The following is a 19847-nucleotide window of genomic DNA, read 5'->3' as shown; positions in this document are numbered from 1 at the left end:
AGTCTGAGCCGTCTCTTGCCGAGGGTCTACAGTCCCAACTTTCACCTACTTTTGATGGGAACCTTTCTCAACTAAGTGCCTTTCTGAGGTTTTGTGCTTCATATTTTCCCTCCGTACCTAGCCTTGTCAACAACCCAAAAAGGCAGGTACTGTTCCTGTTATCAAATTGTAGAGGAGAAGCCTTGGAATGGGCAAACCCCTTTATCGAGACTAAGCATCCCATCCTGTCTGATTTATAACTCCTTACTGAAGCAGTGATTGGGAAGTTTCGCCATCCCTTGCAGTGCCAACTTGCGGGTCATCAGTACATTCTGTAATTTCTCCTATCACCTTGGTCCAAGAATTACCACTGTGCTGTACCCAAATGGTTCTGGCTCCCATTCCGAGGAAGTCTTGCAAAAAGAAAGTGTGAAAGAAGAGAGTAGTGTCTGTGGTGCCTCCCCTCTGGTATGATTTCCATTTTCTTTCCACCCTTGGATGAAAGCTTCTCTACCAGAAACCCAACTCTGGACTACAGGTTAACCTGTTGGACTAATTATCTCCTGCACCTGGGTGTTCCCTACTTATACCTGCCTCTTTCCCTCTCCTGTGCTGGTGATTGTGGTTTTGTTGCCCTTCCAATGGTTTTGTTCTCCTGCTGTTCCTGTGCCCTCTGACTCTTACATTTTGCTGCTAACACCACTTCTCCGGATCTCTCTCCACTTATCTTGCTACCTATGTCTGCAGTATTTCTTGCAACCAGTATTCAGCCTTATCAGAGATCCCTGTGCAGTTTCAACTATATTTGGTTCCTACTATTTATTTGTATTTTCTAGCAATAAACACCTTATGCTTTATTACATCCCGGACTCCATAGCTGTGATTTACTTTGAAGCGTGACAAGGGAGTGTGGAGGAGTGGGGACTTTTTACCACATATGGTGACTTCATCTATGCTTAGGTTGCCTGCTCCGCCCAAATTTGATGGGGACCCTAAAATGTGTCGTGGATTCCTCAATCAGTGTTTGATTCAGTTTGAGATTCAATCACAGAATTTTCCCACTGATAGGTCCAAAGTGGCATATGTGGTTTCTTTGCTGAATGGCCAAGCCTTAGCCTGGGTATCTCCACTCTGGGAGAGGAATGATCCACTTCTCTGATTACGCAGCCTTTCTTTTGATGTTTCGTCGGATTTTTGACGAACCTGGTCGTCTTAATTCTGCTTCTATGGCCATACTTCGACTACGCCAAGGGAATCATACGGTGGCACAATATGTAATTGAATTTCGTATATTATCCTCTGAACTTTCCTGGAATGATGAGGCCTTAGTGGCCGCTTTTTGGCAGGGGTTATCTGACCGCATAAAAGATGCATTAGCACCTCATGAACTTCCTACTATTTTGGATGCTATTATTTCATTGAGTAATAAAGTGGACTTACGCTTTAGAGAAAGAACAGTGGAGAAGGGAGTAGGACGTTGTTTAACTCATGGACTTCTGTCTCATCCGGTTTCACAAACTTCAGTAGTTGATGAGCCTACGCAAGTTGGGAGATCTCGGTTGACCCTAGAGGAACGTGACCGTAGACAACGAGGAAAGTTCTGTATCTATTGTGGTGACCCTGGCCACTTCTTGAATACCTGTTGTAAGAGGCGGAGAAAACGCCAGACCCTGATCTGTTCTGGGGAGGTCAGATTGGGCTTGAGGAAACCTCCTCTTCTGCTTCCTGTACTATTCCAGTTTTATTATTATTATGTGATTCTAAGACATATTCTAGTAAATAGGGTAATATCTGCGCAAGTTTTTTCTTGTGGTTCTCTACAATACTAAGACATATTCTACCCAAGCCTTAATTGACTCTGGTGCTGCTGGAAATTTTATTTCACAAGATTTAGTTACTCAATGGTCCATTCCATTTGTTTCTTTTGAGGATCCTATTGTCATCACAGCCATTGATGGTTCTTGCCTTCCCAAAGGTGTAATTCATGCCCGGACCAGGTTGATTTGTCTTAATATAGGAGCGCTAGATTTTGAAAGTATTTCCTTCTTCATAATGCCATGTACTACCTCACCAGTCATCTTGGGCCTCCCATTGCTTCAATCCCACTCTCCACAACTAGACTGGAAAATGTTTGAGATTCTATCATGGGGTCCGCAGTGTCATTCAGAATGTTTACGTAAGGTGAGACCTCTTCGTTCTTCTAAGATTGTTGTACCATCAGAATCTTCTACGTTACCTCCTCAATATCAATCATTTGCTGATGTCTTCGATAAAGTTCGTGCAGAGATTCTTCCTCCTCATCGTTCTTGGGATTGTCCTATAGAATTACTACCTGACAAAAGTCCACCTAGAGGTCGGGTGTATCCTCTCTCTCAACCAGAGACTGAAGCTATGTCTATTTACGTAAAGGAAAATCTTCAAAGAAGATTTATTAGACCTTCTGTCTCTCTGGCTGGGGCCGACCTCTTTTTGTAAAGAAAAAGGACGGTTCTCTTCGTCCTTGTATTGACTATTGTGGCCTTAATTTGGTGACCATCAAAAATCGGTATCCTATTCCTCTAATTACTGAATTATTTGACCGTATTAAAGGAGCTAACATCTTTACGAAGCTGGACTTGAAAGGTGCCTATAATTTAATTCGTTTTCGGTCTGGAGATGAGTGGAAAACCGCTTTCAATACCCGTGATGGCCATTTCAAATATTTGGTAATGCCATTTGGACTTTGTAATGCTCCAGCCGTTTTTCAAAGTTTCATTAATGAAGTATTCCGGGATCTTCTTTACTCCTATGTTGTTGTATATCTAGATGATATTCTCATTTTTTCTAAAAATTTGGATATTCATCGGAAGCATGTTATTGAGGTATTAAGTAGGCTCCGCAAGAACCATCTTTATTGTAAATTAGAGAAATGTTCATTTGAAGCTACTTCTATGCCTTTCTTAGGCTTTATTGTTTCTGGATCGGGTCTGCAGATGGACCCAGAAAAAGTTCAAGCCATTCTGGATTGGCCACTTCCAGTGACTCTTAAAGCCATTCAACGTTTTGTAGGTTTTGCAAATTACTACAGACAGTTTATCTTAAACTATTCTAGTGTTATGGCTCCTATTACAGCCCTTACTAAGAAAGGGGCTAATCCTAAGAAATGGCCAGTGGAGGCTTTAGAGGCCTTTTCCCATCTCAAAAAAAACTTTTCTTCAGCACCCATCCTTCAACAGCCAATCCTCTCGCAGCCATTCTTTCTGGAAGTAGATGCATCTGCAGTTGGAGTTGGAGCAGTCCCCTCCCAACGTTCATCTGTTAATCGTCTGCTACCATGCGCTTTTTTCTCTAGGAAGTTTTTTCCAGCAGAACAAAATTACACTATTGGTGATAAAGAATTGTTGGCAATGAAATTGGCTTTATCTGAATGACGATATTTATTGGAAGGAGCACAACATGTAGTAACAATATTTACTGATCATAAAAATCTGATTTATTTACAAACGGCACAGTGTCTCAATCCTCGGCAGGCTCGATGGTCAGCCAAGTCTACATACTATTCTCATCAGACTTTTAGCTGTGTCAATGGTTCACCTTCATCTGCTGTGTGTTTCGTGTGGGATCCAAGTGTTCTATTACCATCTAGCGTTGAACTGTTATATTGTCTATTTCATATGCTGTTGCCATTGGTTACCAACTGAAGTGCATCTGTGATTACGATTGTATTTTATTATAACTGCTGTTGTATCTTCTATCAATCCATCAAGTTGCAACACACTACCATTGTTTGTGTTATTGTTCCTTGTGATGCTCTCAAGTTAAGAACTTCAATTCCACTGTGTCCTGTCTCCACCACCCTCTACTATCACCACCTAAGTCGAGGCTGGGGATCCATAATTATCCTTAGCAGTGACAGACAGGTTAACCTGTTGGACTAATTATATCCTGCACCTGGGTATTCCCTACTTATATCTGTCTCTTTCTCTCTCCTGTGCTGGTGATTGTTGTTTTGTTGCCCTTCCTATGGTTTTGTTCTCCCGCTGCTCCTGTGCCCTCGGATCCTCGCGATTTGCTGCTAACACTACTTCTCCAGATCTCTCTCCACTTACCTTGCTACCCGTGTCTGCAGTATTCCTTCCAACCAGAATTCATAATTATCAGAGATCCCTGTGCAGTTTCAACTATATTTGGTTTGTACTATTTATTTGTATTTTCTAGCAATAAACACCTTATGCTTCATCACATCCCGGACTCCATATCTTTGATTTACTTTGAAGCGTGACAGTATGACCAGCCAAAAAGACACCTTTGGAGCCGTGTGAAAGATCTTGCTTCAGATTTTCCCCTGGGATTCATTCTGCAATTGTTTTTTATTTGTCTCCTCTTGTAACATGTCTGCCTCACAAATTACTGAACTACCTATGCTACAGACTCTACAAGCAAACATTAATTTCCTACACTCAGTTGGCTCAATTTTCTGCCTTACTTACGGAGCCACTCTGAAGACTGTTAGATTTTGTATATCCCAGTGCTGATGCTGCTGAAACAGTGCAAACATCATCTCTTAATAGTGCTACTACAAATTTACACTTTACCAAGAACAATGGTGTAACAAACTCCAGGTTCACAGGTGGTCCATGCCCCAATCTGACCAAAGAGGAGTGGTGGCACAGAAGAGCTAATAAATTATGTCTCTATAGTGCCAGTAATATACACTTTTTACAACACTGTCCTCTCCGCAGGCCACGACAGCCTACAGAACCATCTACTCTTTATTCCCCTTCTCTTTCTGGATTTGTTTGTGCATGACTTGCTGTTTCCACATTACAGCCTGTTCTGCTCCCTTGGATGAGGTCTAGCCTGCAAGCCGCCTGTCCTGAGGCAACAGTTCCAGCCGCCTGCCCTGAGGCGCCAATTCCATCCGCCTGTTCTGAGGCACCAGTTCCATCCACCTGTCCTGCGGCACCAGTACCATCCACCTGTCCTGCGGCGCCAGTTCCATCCACCTGTCCTGAGGCGCAAGTTCCAGCCGATTGTCTTGAAGTGCCAGTTTCAGTTGCCAGTCCAAAGGTGCCAGTTCCTGCTGCCTGTCTCGAGGCTCCAGTCTCTGCCACCTGTCCAAAGGTGCCAGTTCCAGTCGTCTGTCTTGAAGTGCCAGTTCCAGTCGCCTGTCTTGAAGTGCCAGTTTCAGTCGCCAGTCCAGAAGTGCCATCCTCTGCCCCCAGGTACTAGTTGTCATCCTCTGTCTCCAGCTCCGAGATGTCATCCTCTGCCTTCAGTTCCGAAGTGCCATCCTCTGTCTCCAGCTCCGAGATGTCATCCTCTGCCTTCAGTTCCGAAGTGCCATCCTCTGTCTCCAGTTCTGAGGTGTCATCCTCTGCCTCCAGTTCCGAGGTGCCATCCTCTGCCTCCAGTTCCGAGGTGCCATCCTCTGCCTCCAGTTCCAAAGTGACATCCAGCTCTGAGTTGCCAGCCTCTGCTTCCAGTCCTAAGTTTCCTGCCATTGTATCCAGTCCTGAGTCTCTAGCCACTGTCAAAGGTCCTGAGTCTCTAGCCACTGTCTCTGGTCTTGAGCCTCCTGCCCATGCTTTCGAGTTGCCAGCCGCTGTCTCCAGTTCCAAGTCGCCAGCCGATGTCTCCAGTTCCGAGGTGCCATCTTCTGCCTTCAGTTCCGAAGTGCCATCCTCTGTCTCCAGTTCAGAGGTGCCATCCTCTGCCTCCAGTTCCAAAGTGACATCCAGCTCTGAGTTGCCAGCCTCTGCTTCCAGTCCTAAGTTTCCTGCCATTGTCTCCAGTCCTGAGTCTCTAGCCACTGTCAAAGGTCCTGAGTCTCTAGCCACTGTCTCTGGTCTTGAGCCTCCTGCCCATGCTTTCGAGTTGCCAGCCGCTGTCTCCAGTTCCGAGTCGCCAGCCGATGTCTCCAGTTCCGAGGTGCCATCCTCTCTCTTCAGTTCCGAAGTGCCATCCTCTGTCTCCAGTTCAGAGGTGCCATCCTCTGCCTCCAGTTTCGAGGTGCCATCCTCTGCCTCCAGTTCCAAGGTGCCATCCTCTGCCTCCGGTTCCGAAGTGACATTCAGTTCTGAGTTGCCAGCCTCTGCTTCCAGTCCTAAGTTTCCTGCCATTGTCTCCAGTTCTGAGTCTCTAGCCACTGTCTAAGGTCCTGAGTCTCTAGCCACTGTCTCCGGTCTTGAGCCTCCTGCCCATGCTTTTGAGTCGCCAGCCGCTGTCTCCAGTTCCGAGTCGCCAGCCGATGTCTCCAGTTCCAAGTCGCCAGCCGCTGTCTCCAGTTCTGAGTCGCCAGCCGCTGTCTCCAGTTCCGAGTCGCCAGCTGCTGTCTCCAGTTCCGAGTCGCCAGCCGCTGTCTCTGTTACTGAGCTACAGCCTGCTTCAGAGAGGGTGCTACCCTTACAGTCTGCTTCAGAAAAGGCGTTGCCCCTACAGCCTGCTTCCGAGAGGGCACCCCTCTTACAGCCTGCTTCCAAGGGGGCACTGCCCTTCCAGTCCGCTCCAGAGAAGGGCATGTACCTCCAGTCTGCTGCAGAGAGGGCCCTGTCCCTCCAGTCTGCTCCAGAGAAGGCCATGTCCCTCCAGTTCGCTCCAGAGTCATTGCCACTTGTTTAGGTCCAGACCAAGTTGCCACTCAATACGGTCCAGCCCGAGTTGCCAGTCAATACGTTCCAGCCCGAGTTGCCAGTCAATATGATACAGCCCAAGTCACCAGTCAAGGCGGAGCAGCCCGAGTCTCCACTTGACACAGTGTAGCCCAAGTTATTACTTGGTGCTATCCGGTCCGATGCTTCTCCCAGTGCTGTCCAGTCCGAGGCTTCTTCCAGTGCTGTCCGGTCCGAGGCTTCTCGCAGTACTGTCTGGTCCTAGGCTTCTCCCAGTGCTGTCCGGTCCAAGTGTGCCCAGTCCGGGCTGTCCTCCAAGTGTGCCCATTCCGGGCCATCTCTTGCAGAGGGTCTCCACACCGAGCCGTCTCTTTCCGAGGGTCTCCAGTCTGAGACGTCTCTTACCGAGGGTCTACAGTCCCAACTTTCACCTACTTTTGTTGGGAACCTTTCTCAACTTAGTGCCTTTCTGAGGTTTTGTGCTTCATATTTTCCCTCCGTACCTAGCCTTGTCAACAACCCAAAAAGACAGGTACTGTTCCTGTTATCAAATTGTAGAGGAGAAGCCTTGGAATGGGCAAACCCCTTTATCGAGACTAAGCATCCCATATTGTCTGATTTACAACTCCTTACTGAAGCAGTGATTGGGAAGTTTCGCCATCCCTCGCAGTGCCAACTTGCGGGTCATCAGTACATTCTGTAATTTCTCCTATCACCTTGGTCCAAGAATTACCACTGTGCTGTACCCAAATGGTTCTGGCTCCCATTCCGAGGAAGTCTTGCAAAAAGAAAGTGTGAAAGAAGAGAGTAGTGTCTGTGGTGCCTCCCCTCTGGTATGATTTCCATTTTCTTTCCACCCTTGGACAAAAGCTTCTCTACCAGAAACCCAACTCTGGACTACAGGTTAACCTGTTGGACTAATTATCTCCTGCACCTGGGTGTTCCCTACTTATACCTGCCTCTTTCGCTCTCCTGTGCTGGTGATTGTTGTTTTGTTGCCCTTCCAATGGTTTTGTTCTCCTGCTGCTCCTGTGCCCTCTGACTCTTACATTTTGCTGCTAACACCACTTCTCTGGATCTCTCTCCACTTATCTTGCTACCCATGTCTGCAGTATTTCTTGCAACCAGTATTCAGCCTTATCAGAGATCCCTGTGCAGTTTCAACTATATTTGGTTCCTACTATTTATTTGTATTTTCTAGCAATAAACACCTTATGCTTCATTACATCCCGGGCTCCATAGCTGTGATTTACTTTGAAGCGTGACAAGGGAGTGTGGAGGAGTGGGGACTTTTTACCACATATGGTGACAACGCCCTCACATTTCACACTTGTGGCAACAGGTGTTTTCGCTAGTAACCCAGATTCTAGATACCAAAGTAATCCTCGATCCCCTAGTTATGCTGCTTTGCTCTCAGATGAAAACTATTGATAAACACAGAGACAAACTTGTACAGCATGTATGTGCAGCTACCTGCTTACAAATTGCTGTGGACTGGAGGTCCTCATGCACTCTACTCCTACAGGCGGCTGTCACTAGAGTGTGGTTTATAGGGTCAATGGAATATATAATGAGTCTTTTAAAAGACAAGGTATCCAACTTTCACAAGACATGGGATTCCTGGTACACGTTCCACCGCACTCCATTACCTGGCACCAGATGAGTCGTTTCTCCTCCTTTAGACACCTGAATCTCCCTCTTCTCCTCATCTTTCTTATAACACAATGTTTCTCTTTTCACCTGGGACGGTAGCGGCGCAGGTCACCCCATACCGGGCGTACTCTTCCCGCGGCTTCTTTTGCCACCCTCGTTATCTTTATTCTCCTCCTTTATAACCCTAACTCCTCTTCACCCTATCCCCCTATCCCTTTCCCTAACCTTTCCTTCCTTGTACCCTTCCCCTTTCTCTTACCAATTAAGAAAAAAAAACAACAACAAGGCACCACCCCTGGACCAGAACCTGGAGTGAGTTTCAGGAACAGATGGTACCTGGAAGAATCCAGCCAACTGTATCTTATTATTGTACATAACTTCTCTGGACCATGTTACATACTTTTTATAGATACAATGCATTACATGTCCGTGTTCTATTTCTACTTTCACAAACTGTATGTGATATTGTTCACATATTACTGTTATTTGTTTTTTACTTCATGTGACTGTTGTTGTCGAAAATAAACAGATTTAAAAAAATAAAATGCCTACTCACAAAGAAAAAAACGAAACCCCAAACAGATCTTAGATACACTCCAAAAAAGCTGAGAACATCATTAAAAAACACTGGAGTGTTCTACTGGGAGACGAAAGGCTGAAAGAAATTCTACTCAACAACCCCAGATTTATATATAAAAGAGCTGATAAGCCTAATAGTCAGCTAGTGAAGAGCACTATACTTCCTGAATTCCCAGAACCAAAAAATACTTGGCTCAACAAGAACACCAGTGGCTTCTATTATTGTAATAAATGCCACGCATGCAAAACCATATGAGAAACAGCAGACCAATAAATTCTTTTAAATCCAACAGTACCAGGTAAAGCCACACCACTAAAAACAGACTCTCTTGAGATACTATGTGAGTTATCTACCTCGTGGAATGCCCATGTGGAAAGTAGTATATAGGGAGGACCATCAGAAAACTCAAGACAAGAATATCCAAACATCACAGGAATATTAAAAAAGGATTTGATGCACGCAGTGTTTCAAAACACTTTGCTAAGCAATATGAACATGATCCCTGATTGATGATTTTTTTCGGAATCTGTAAAGTCCACAAACCCTGGAGGGGGGAGGGGGGGTTGACTATATTAATCTCATAGCTCATGAAGACACAAAATGGATATTTAATCTGAAAACATTATCATTTAATAGTCTTAATATTTATTTTGAGTTACATTCCAGTGAATATTTCATACCTCCAGCATTTAGATAGGTATAAACCCTTTAAGCATTAGTGAGGTTCTGTCCATTTGAAATCAGAGACTTCACTGGCCTATAATTATTGATAGATCTCCACCACTCAGAAGTTATTCATCTTCTAATAATATAAAATTGCTTTATGTGTTTTTCATCTTCTATTACTATGAAAATGTTCAATATGTTTTTTCTATGTATATCCCTTTGAATTTTATCATATATTGTTTTACAATTGTTCACCAAGGTTATTATTTCACCTTTAGCTAATAGATGCAGACTATTCATCCCCTGTCATCCAATCAACAAGCAACCAGCAAATACCTGTCAATCACAAGTATCCATTCAACACCTGCTAGATATGGGATTCATCCAATCACGTAACATTAAGAATTCAGACCAGCCTACTTAAAGACTGGCTTTCCTCTGAGGAAGCCCTTATCGGGCAAAATGCGTTGGTTATCATACTGACACCCATTCCAGAAATTCAACACTTGCTATTTCCGAACTCACAAGCATCTAAAGTTTACAAAGAGGCTTAAAACTACATTTGCCACATGCACAGAAGAGTCCAGCCACCATTGGGATAAGTTCAGCACACCCCGTCCCGCTACTGCCAACGATCACTAAAGAGCATTACTCTCTGTTCTAATCCACGATCATTAGCTGTAGCCTATCGGCACCGCAATATCATACTGACATCCATAACAAAGTTTAAACACTCCCTATCTCCGAAGTCACGCGCATCTAAAGTTCACCAAACGGCTTAGAACTGCATTTGTCACAAGCGCATGTGCAGAAAAGATCAGCCGCGGGCGCGATCAGGACCATTACTATTTTTACTGTTTCTGGCGTTTCAAGGAGGCGCATCAGAACTGACAGAAGAGACATACTAGGACTGGGACTGTATACTGTCAGCACCAGCTTTAAACTATATCAATTATCCTGTGTAGAGACACGCAGTCTTATCAGAAGTACACCCAGATTATATGGGTTACATACTAGTGATTCATAACTTTTTATTGTGTAATAATACAGCTTCATATTCAAACCCACTGTGAGCCAGATGTGCCAGCAACATAGGAACTGCACCAGGATTCCAACGATATAGGAACTGCACGTGAATACCTGCGATATGGCACCAGTAACAAAGCCTTAACTTATGGGCCCAAGAAAAACCCAAACGGTGCACAGAGCGAGTTTAAATATTGGACAGAGGGAGAGGGGGCATGTCAGGGGCACGAGTGGTCATGAGCAGGGCCGGATTAAAGGAATGGAGGCCCCTGGGCTAAGGGGACCTCCATTCCCCCGTGAGGGCCCCCCTCCCCGTTATCTGAGCCACCCCCCCGGTGAGCTGAGCCGCCCCCAAGGCACTTACCTCCTTCTCCTGGCATTGCAGTCCTTCCCCGGCGCACTGTACGCTCTTTACTGAGGAGATCTCGTGAGAGTGAGACTCACGAGATCTCCTCAGTAAGGAGTCTACAGCGTGCCGGGGAAGGACCGCATTTAAAGTGCTCAGCAGCATTGATCGCGGTGTGGGCTCCCCCGACCGATCAATACTGCTGCTGAGCACTTTCAAAGGCCCCCTGGATGCCCGGGGCCCCTGGGCTGTAGCCCAGTTAGCCCTAGGGTTAATCCGGCCCTGGTCATGTGTCCCAGGTTCATAAAAGATCAACATGCATGTCAGAGTCCTAGACCTGGAGCGGACACTGCCGTGCGGAAGACAGCATGACAGTGCCACAAAGAATAGGAAAAACAATAGCGTGCGGCGCCTGCAAGTATGGTAAAAGATGCTAAGGGGCATATTCAATTGTTGGCGTTACTCAGAAAAATAATGCGGAGTGCGCACTAATACCGTCATTACGGTAATAGTGCGCGTAATTACCGTTATTACGGTACCTTTAACGCTGGATTTCAACTCGCAGCTCAGGGAGCTGTGAGCTGAAATCCGTCTTAGAATTACCGTAATAACGGTAATATATTTAACGCCGCAGGAAACCCCAACAATTGAAAACAAAATAGGTGAACAAAATTTAATAATGTTGTAAGAGAATTAGATATGGTGTAACTAAGACTTTGCTGCATAAAAGCCATGACTGGGTAGGGAATGTGGAAAGATATAGTGGGCCTGAGTCATTAAGGCAAAAAAGGAGTAAATGTTCTCTGGGACAAACCATGTTACAATACAAGGGGTGCAATTTAGTTTATTGTTTTGCAGATAAGTTAAATACTGGCTGTTTTTTCATCTAACACACAAATACTTAATAACTTTATTATTACACTGAAATTTAATGTTGATCTAGGACATGCCCTTCCCCAACTATAAATCTGTCCCCACATTTTAAATTTACCTCCCCCTCCAATGTAACATGGTTTTGCCCAGGTGCAAATGATACTCCTTTTTTATGCTTTGCTCTCCTTAATGACTCAGGCCCAGTATGTCTATGAGGAATAGGAACGCTGGTGGGAGTTTGTGTGTATGTAAAAATGTGTTGAAGACCTACCCAGAGGAAGGATATCTGTGAAAATGAGTCTTTATGGGTAGACATGCATGGAGAAAAAGATACCACTAGTAAATGCGGTCTGTTACAGATCACCTAATATAAATGATTGTGCTACAACTATTATTATAAATTGAAAGGGCACCAAAACAAACATTTTGTCCCCTCCATCTAGATATAAATAGAAATAATGAAACTAGTAGTTCTGGCAAATGATGCTTTGTTTAACTATTTTAAAAGACAAATACCTTTCACAAGTAGTAAATAAACTAACTAGAAGGGGAGTTCTGCTGGACTTGTTATGTCTGAAAGGAACAAATATTCTAACTATTATGTGAAGTGGAATTTAGGGAATAGTAATCACAACATGGTAACATGGCAGTGAAAGTTTAGACTGAGACAGTGTGCTCTTAAAAATACGGAGACCAAATTATAAATATTTCAAATACCTTTGCAAATACACACTATATAGCAACAACATTACTAGGTATAAGATATGCTTTAAAAAACTAATTATTGTAGGTAATAAGGGGTAAAGATAGTATTTACAATTTTAAAACTAGAAGGGACTAAAAATTAATTATGGAAATACAAGGTATGTAGCAAAATATGCAAAAGGGAAATCAGCTAAGCAAAGACTGAAGCTGAAAAACAGTTTGCAAAAGCTAGTGTTTAATTATAAAATGTCTTACAAGTACTGTGGGAGGGATTTGCCACAGGCCTCTAAGAAAGGAATCATCTATTTAGCTGACAGTCTGCAGGTAGAAGGCTGCAGACCAAGTTACATACAGGTATAGCAGGGCACCTGGGTATAGAGATATACAGGTCTAAAACATATGTGACAAAGTAAAAGTATAAAGTGTTATTTAACTTACATGCTTTGAAAGTGTCTTCCACAACTACAGCAATATGATGGAGCGTGTTCGTAGAGAAGTAATTACAGAACACCTGTGGGAAACCTCTATGAATGTAAAGGGGGTGTCGCCTGTCCGTCAAGTCAAGCCTGTGGGAGGAGTCTCAACCATAAAAGACTGTATTGTACACTTGTGCATTGCGACCAATGCCAGCTAGTGGCTGGTGACCAGAGAGGGAAACTGGCACTAGCCAGTGGTGGCTAATATTTCTCTTCCTCTAGAAGGCTTTCTTCTTTTCTTTTTAACACCTGTTATATATTTGAAAGCTTTTATCATATCCCCCTCTCCCTTCTTTGCTCCAAGCTATAAATATTTAGGTTCTTTAGCTTTTCCTTACTATTTTTCTGATGCAGACCATGCACCATTTTTGTAATTCTTTGAACAATCTCCAATGTATTTATGGCCTGCTGGGGATAGGGCCTCCAGAAATAAACACTGTATTCTAGGTCTGGTCTCACCCATGACCTATATAGTGACATCGCCACCTATTTGTACTACTACTTTTAAGTCACTATCTGACTGGTCTTCCCCATTGATTTGCTACATTGCCTGTCTACCTGAAATAGTTACTCATAGAGCTCTTTCCTCACAAGTAGTTGCTATTTTTGTGTGTATGTGTGGGGTGGGGGGTTATTATCATTAATACTATATTCTGTCTTAGGATCTTTAAGACCCAAGTACATGTTTTTGATTTTTTGGAATTGTACGTGTTTTAGCCTATTACTCTTGATATTTCCTTTAATACACTTACATCATAAATAATTTAAGTCACTCCAAAAATCAATCAGATTTGTTTGACATGATCTCCCCCCAGTAAATTCATGCTGCTTGAGATCATGCAAATTGTTGGATTTGATATACTCTAAAGTTATTTGTTTCAGCCGTGCATCTATTAATTTCCCAGTACCGATGTCAGGCTCACTGGTCTATAGTTACCTGCCTCTTCTCTACTTCCACTTTTGTAAAGCGGGACTACACTTGATCTCTCCAGTCCTCTGGGACTTCTCCTGTCAACAGGGACTGGTTTAATGACTTAACCAGCACCCTACTAAGTGCTTTTAGCATTCTTGAATGTTTACACCTAGCTCCATTGACTTGTTTACCTTCAATTTTGAGAATTCTCTCCCTTCCCTTTTGCTGTAAATACTGAAGAGAAATACTTATATAAATGGTATAAATGGTTTGCTACTTTATCTCCCTTCACAAGACTTTGTCTCTACCTTTAGTCTTATTATTAGTTATTTTGTTTTTTCTCTCTCACTTATACATCTAATAAATGTTTTGTCCCCTTTACTTACTGACTGAGCTATTTTCTCATCGGTCTGAGCCGTTCTTGGTCTCATTCTGCTAGAATAACATGGAACAAAGTATTTTTCTTCTATTGTTCATATCTGAAAATTTTGGAGTTTAGTGGTCATTTTATATTTTTTTCTTGTAATACGTCTTATCTGATACAATGTTTAATAAAATGATTTAATATGCAATGAACTATAAATCATCAATCAATCAGATTCTAATTCATTCTTATAGTGCACTTAAGAGAACTAAAGCCAAATTTGACTGGTTGTTTTGGGTTGCAGCATATTTGGGCCAATAGCACTATGTTATTAAATAAGCCCACATGTTATTAATGCACCCTCACAACTCAATCTCTTCTCCGAGCCACACTCTTGTTTCAGCTGTGACCTCTTCATATGAGCAGGGTCCTCACTTTATTTTCATGCCTGCATTTATATTGTCTACCGTGCATGTCCCTGTTCTTCATATATCCTGTTTTCTCCATTGTATGGTGCTGCGGAGCAAAGTGGTGCCTTAAAAATCAACCATAATAATAATATTCTGGATAATTGATACCATATCGGTAGTTAAAAACTGGATGTAAATGTAAGTAAACTCAATTGGGCTTATGTAACCCATATCAATCATTGAGATGTCTGCGTTCATTTTCTGATTGATTTTAATGGGGTAGTTTTGTGCACATTGGTCAATTTTGTTTAATAGCATGGTGCCAAACATAATGATGTGCTGTAAACACTATACTGCTTAACTGATATGCGATTGGATGCTCTAAGTTAAAACGTAGATTCTTACTCGGTGGTACATATACCCCAATAGGTTTCTCAAATAAGGACTATTTCCATCTGTTTAAATATAACGCAAAACATTAAATATATTAGGGAAAGAATGGATGCAGAACCAGAAAATAAATAAATAAATATGTTTTATTTTGGGGGGTGGGGTCTTTTGTTTTTGCCTGTCTTGGTGTTTTAAACCTTTACTCTGTATAGAAGTATATTTGGTCTTTTGTTTAATTGCCAATTAATTCTGTATTTTTTAAATGTATTTGTAGTATACGAAAATCAATAAAACATAAAAGAAAAATACGTTAGTGAAGAATAAACATACCCATAGCAAATTGGAAAGGGTATTTCTTTTAAGCAATTCAAATGCATACAGAGTGTCTTGATATAAATTTACCCAGATTAGGGGGTGCTTTGAATCAAATTACACACCCTAGTGGGTACTAAGTGTAATCAAAAACACTTTAGGAAGTACTTGGTAAATATTTATCATCATACAGGGTAGATGTTAAAAATAGTTTGAGAAACTCTCCTTTAATATAATAATAGACAATGAGCATGCCATGGACATAACTGCATCACAGAGGGATTTCCAGTAGACTTTGAATGTCCTGTACTGCTCCCCATGATGTGTAAAACATCACAATTTTAACAAATAAAAACAATTCTTACAAAAATACATTTTGACTTTTTGTATATAGACCTTCATACATACTGATGCAACAGAATAAATTACATTTGAGTCATTCTTTTTGTACTTACCTATAATCATCATCCCTTTCACCATTGTATTCAAAAGTAATGGCCTAATTTATCTCATAAGACACAAACAATTATAAAAAAAAGTACATCTTCACATCACCATTTATTTTATATAGCGCCACTAATTCCGCAGCACTGTACAGAGAAATCACTCACATCAGTTCCTGCCCCATTGGGGCTTACAGTCTAAATTCCCTAACACACACACACACACACACACACACACACACACACACACACACACACACAGAGTAGGGTCAATTTGTTAGCAGCTAATTAACCTACCACTATGATTTTGTTACTTATATGCTATTCACTTCAAATCAGTTATTCAATGTTACAAAACTTCTAATGGAAGTTAATTCTAACCATTTACACTATGGTCTGTTACAGATGTTCATTTAGACCTGTGCGGCAATAAAATCATAATAAGGCTGTAAATATAAATGAGCAATGTGTAGAAGAGGAGGATACCTGTTCATTGGGGGAAAACGCCCCTTAATGGCATATGGAAAGGCAGTGTTGACATACAGCCCAGTATACATTATATACATGACAACCAGGGAGTATGCAGCCTGCTGCAGCCATGATTCCTCTAGTCTCTGCAGCACTAAGGGGGAGTCTCTGACGTCACCAGGCGGCTGTCCAAGGAGGAGCTGAGCATCCTATCTCCCTCCCATACCGGGCAGCTGCTGGTGCTGAGGCTGCTAGTGAGCTGGGGGACACTGGGAGACAAACTTTTATTTTCGGGCAATCCCAGGCGATGACAAGCAGTATCTGATCAGTGCCACCTCTGCAAGCCACTGCCTCCAGCACTGTGTCACTGATCAGCGGCCAGGCATCTAGCACAAGCCCCTACGTCTCACCCTCTTGTCTGTCACTGTGCGGGGAGTCCGGAATAATAATGCGGTGCATGTCTCCTGCTCTGCTGAGTCATGGATCACACTGGTCCTTAGATCATTAGATGATAGAACACTGTATCGTGATCTCTGTGCTGGAGATCTGAGCTCCCAGCTGTACACATCACGGGTCTCCCTTCTGTACTGAGCATTTAAGCTGATCACACCAGGATGATTGCCGCTGCCTTCTTGGTGCTCCTCAGACCTTACAGCATCCAGTGTGCCCTCCTTTTACTATTCCTTATGCTGGGGACCATTGCCACTATCTCATTCCTGTTCTGCTGGCACCGCAAGATCCAGAAAGGCAGGCACCCCATGAAATCCGTCTTTAGCTACCGACCGAGGAGCAGAGGTAGGACATGTAAGAAACCATTTTTAAAATATTCAATGTCTGTCATGTGATGTGTTACCTGTCACTCACACGTCAAGTGCTCAGTCACTAACCTAAATACTATGACTGTTCATCCAGTGTTCTGTGTTCCTTGATGTTGTTGTCCGGCGAGGGGGGCATGCAGGTAAACAGTCATGTACTGCAACTCTTGTCCCAGATCACTGCTTGTGAGGATCAGGGCATAGTGTACATGTGGCAGTCCTGTGCTCTGATTCATTTGGCACACAGTTTTAGAAGATTTCCAACAGGACTGCGGCAGACTTGTCTCCACCCATACTTCAAGAAACTGGAGCAAGATGCGATGTTGGGACAGTGTGTGAGACTTTCCAGGAGGGGGGGCAGAAGGGGACTGAGGTGGTTTAAGTGATAACACATTCTGTACATCTCTTTAATAAATATCTGAATGCCATCTCTAATTAACTGCTGCAAGCTCAGCAATGCCCTTGACAGTTTATATTTAGTACATGGTTTATAAGAGGATTGGCCCATAATCCATATCAAAAGTAAAGGATTGTTGCTGATTATCTGATTTTTCTTTGCAGATGCAATCCTGAGATCCCATCACTTTCGCTCAGAGGTAACTGAATCCCCTTACCATTTTACATGATGTGTATTGGTCTGAGCTCATATACCTCAGACACATTGTAATGTTTTATTAATATTAGACTAGTGTGTTGACAAAATGTGATTATTGTCTCAGTGTGTGACATTTGTTTGCCTTGCTTTTTTTTTTTTTTTTTAACTCTGAACAAATATCCAGGTATACTTGCATACCACCAGCCTGTGCACCTCTTTTGTAGTTAGAGCATCATAGAAATGGGTAATCCTCATATACCCCTTGCAAGACAGGTTGTCTGGGAATAGTATGAGCACAGTTCAGATATAATCATTCATGTGATTGAACTTTATGTTGTCAAAGTTCATTTCAGTATCTTATAAAAAAGAAATGTATGCAAGAAAAGCTGCTGGAATTATAAAGTTCACATATATGTTGCTTTTGTTGATATACAAGTAAAAACAATCAGGGACACTGTGTAAATGAGGGACATTAAGCATACTGAAATCAAGGGCATTCACTCAGGTTTGTCTAATTTGTTAATTAAGCAAATAACATCCCATGATGATGATGATGATAATGACTGCTCTAATTGCCTGTAACTGTGGCTAGTGTGGCTGCAAGAGGAGCCCTCAAAGACTTTGAAAGAGAGGGTATTGTTGTTTTGTATTTAGTAAGAGCTTCAGTGACTAAAACTGTGAAAGATGCTAATGTTTCATGAGCAACAATGTCTAAGGTGATGTCTGAAACTATGATCAGCAAAGAGCAATAGTAAGTGGAAGCATATACTCCAGAATTGTGATATCCGTGCAAGATAAAATCGCTAGCAACTGCAGACCAACTGAGTGGAAACGTCAGCCTATGGCGAGCAGCCAGTTTAATCAAATATGCTTCAACAACAACTCCAGAGAGCAGGATATTTATGGTCAGGTTGCATTGCATAATCTGCACATAATAGCTGGTAATGCACGATTGCAAGTTCAGTGGTGCCAAGAGCACAGGCGATGGTCTAGTGAGCAGTGGAGGCAGGTGATGTGGCCAGATGAATCATCCTTTGCATATAGGGCACCAACATAAAGACCTCTACAGACCCAAGTGCTTGTTTCCAACAGTGAAGGATTCCGGTTCTTTTGTTATGTTGTGGGTAGCATGTTCTTGATATGGTTTTGGCACAGTAGACACAAGTGTGTGACATTGATGCACACAGAAATAAATGCATGATCTGATCTAATCTCCTAGCTAAAATATATAAGATAGAGCAAGGAATATTGCATTAAAAATATCTCTACACATATTACTAAAGAAAACATAAGAAACATAAAAGATACTCTATAGAACAACCTACCAAACAAGTCCAAACTTTCACTCACAACAGATATTCAGCACAGAAATAATTTACAAGAAAATCAATAATCATTACAGATAACTGGATATCTTGTGAGCATTCATAATCGAAAATACGTCATTCACTGTACTGAATATGCGATAACTAACTGCTGAATAATAAGGTCATCAACTGTTATATTTCGGGAAAGTTCTAGCTTCTAGCACCCCTGCTGCCCCCTTACCTTTTAGTTCTCCACTAGGTAAACCCTACTTGGGGAACCACTGCTCTAGAATTATATTTGGTCTGTGCTTCTTCAAACGAGCACTCAAAACTCACCTGTTCCTCAAAGCCTACCAACCTTCTACCTAACCCCGCACTTCTCCTAACGTTCTCCCCTCTCTCCTCCCGGTCCTTCTCCCCATACTTCAACTTCCTCCCATTGTGTCTGTTTCGTTTCACCCACCCTTAGGATGTAAGCTCGTATGAGCAGGGCCTTCTTTCCTCTTGTCTCCACACCTGTTCTTCTACTCCGCCTCTACTGCATTAACCTGCCTGGTGTTCTGAATCATTGGTATTTTTGTCTATTGTTCTGTACTGTCTCACCCTGTAATAATAATAATAATAGTACAAATCTACAATACAAAATATGTATTGTGAAGCTGACACCTGACAGACACAAACAACTTCCTGCTTGATTAAAAGGTGCTTTTATTGTTCACATCAAAAATAAGACAGCACACATTCGGAAGTATGACACCAGAAGACCATAACTCTGGCTAGACACAGTCCTCTGCCTAGTCACTGGCCAACTGGCTGGCAACGGTCTCACTGCACAAAGGAACAATACAAGTTTAAATACAATAAACCACTCTCTTTAGTCTAATAACTATGTGTGTTCCACCTAGGAGTCTTACTATGCAAGCCAAGCATTTAACC

General features: G+C 42.5%; 1 protein-coding gene across 19 annotated transcripts in view; it reads left to right on the top strand.

The window, feature by feature from the left end:
- Window positions 1-16434: 16434 nt before the first annotated feature.
- The window catches only part of DST (dystonin), a 474923-nt gene continuing 471510 nt past the window's right edge, over window positions 16435-19847 (top strand). For 6 of the 19 annotated variants that reach the window (XM_075202526.1, XM_075202522.1, XM_075202531.1 and 3 more), the window contains exons 1-2: window positions 16436-16998; window positions 17571-17605. In XM_075202526.1, coding sequence (XP_075058627.1) covers window positions 16809-16998; window positions 17571-17605 — 225 coding nt within the window. In that variant the 5' untranslated portion in view covers window positions 16436-16808. Of the gene's footprint in view, window positions 16999-17570; window positions 17606-19847 lie in introns of all 19 variants that reach the window. The other 13 variants (XM_075202543.1, XM_075202542.1, XM_075202533.1 and 10 more) reach the window with 5 other exon arrangements.

Source organism: Mixophyes fleayi, chromosome 3, assembly GCF_038048845.1.
Source record: "Mixophyes fleayi isolate aMixFle1 chromosome 3, aMixFle1.hap1, whole genome shotgun sequence".
NCBI lineage: Eukaryota > Metazoa > Chordata > Amphibia > Anura > Limnodynastidae > Mixophyes > Mixophyes fleayi.
This window is presented reverse-complemented; position numbering and strand designations above follow the sequence as displayed.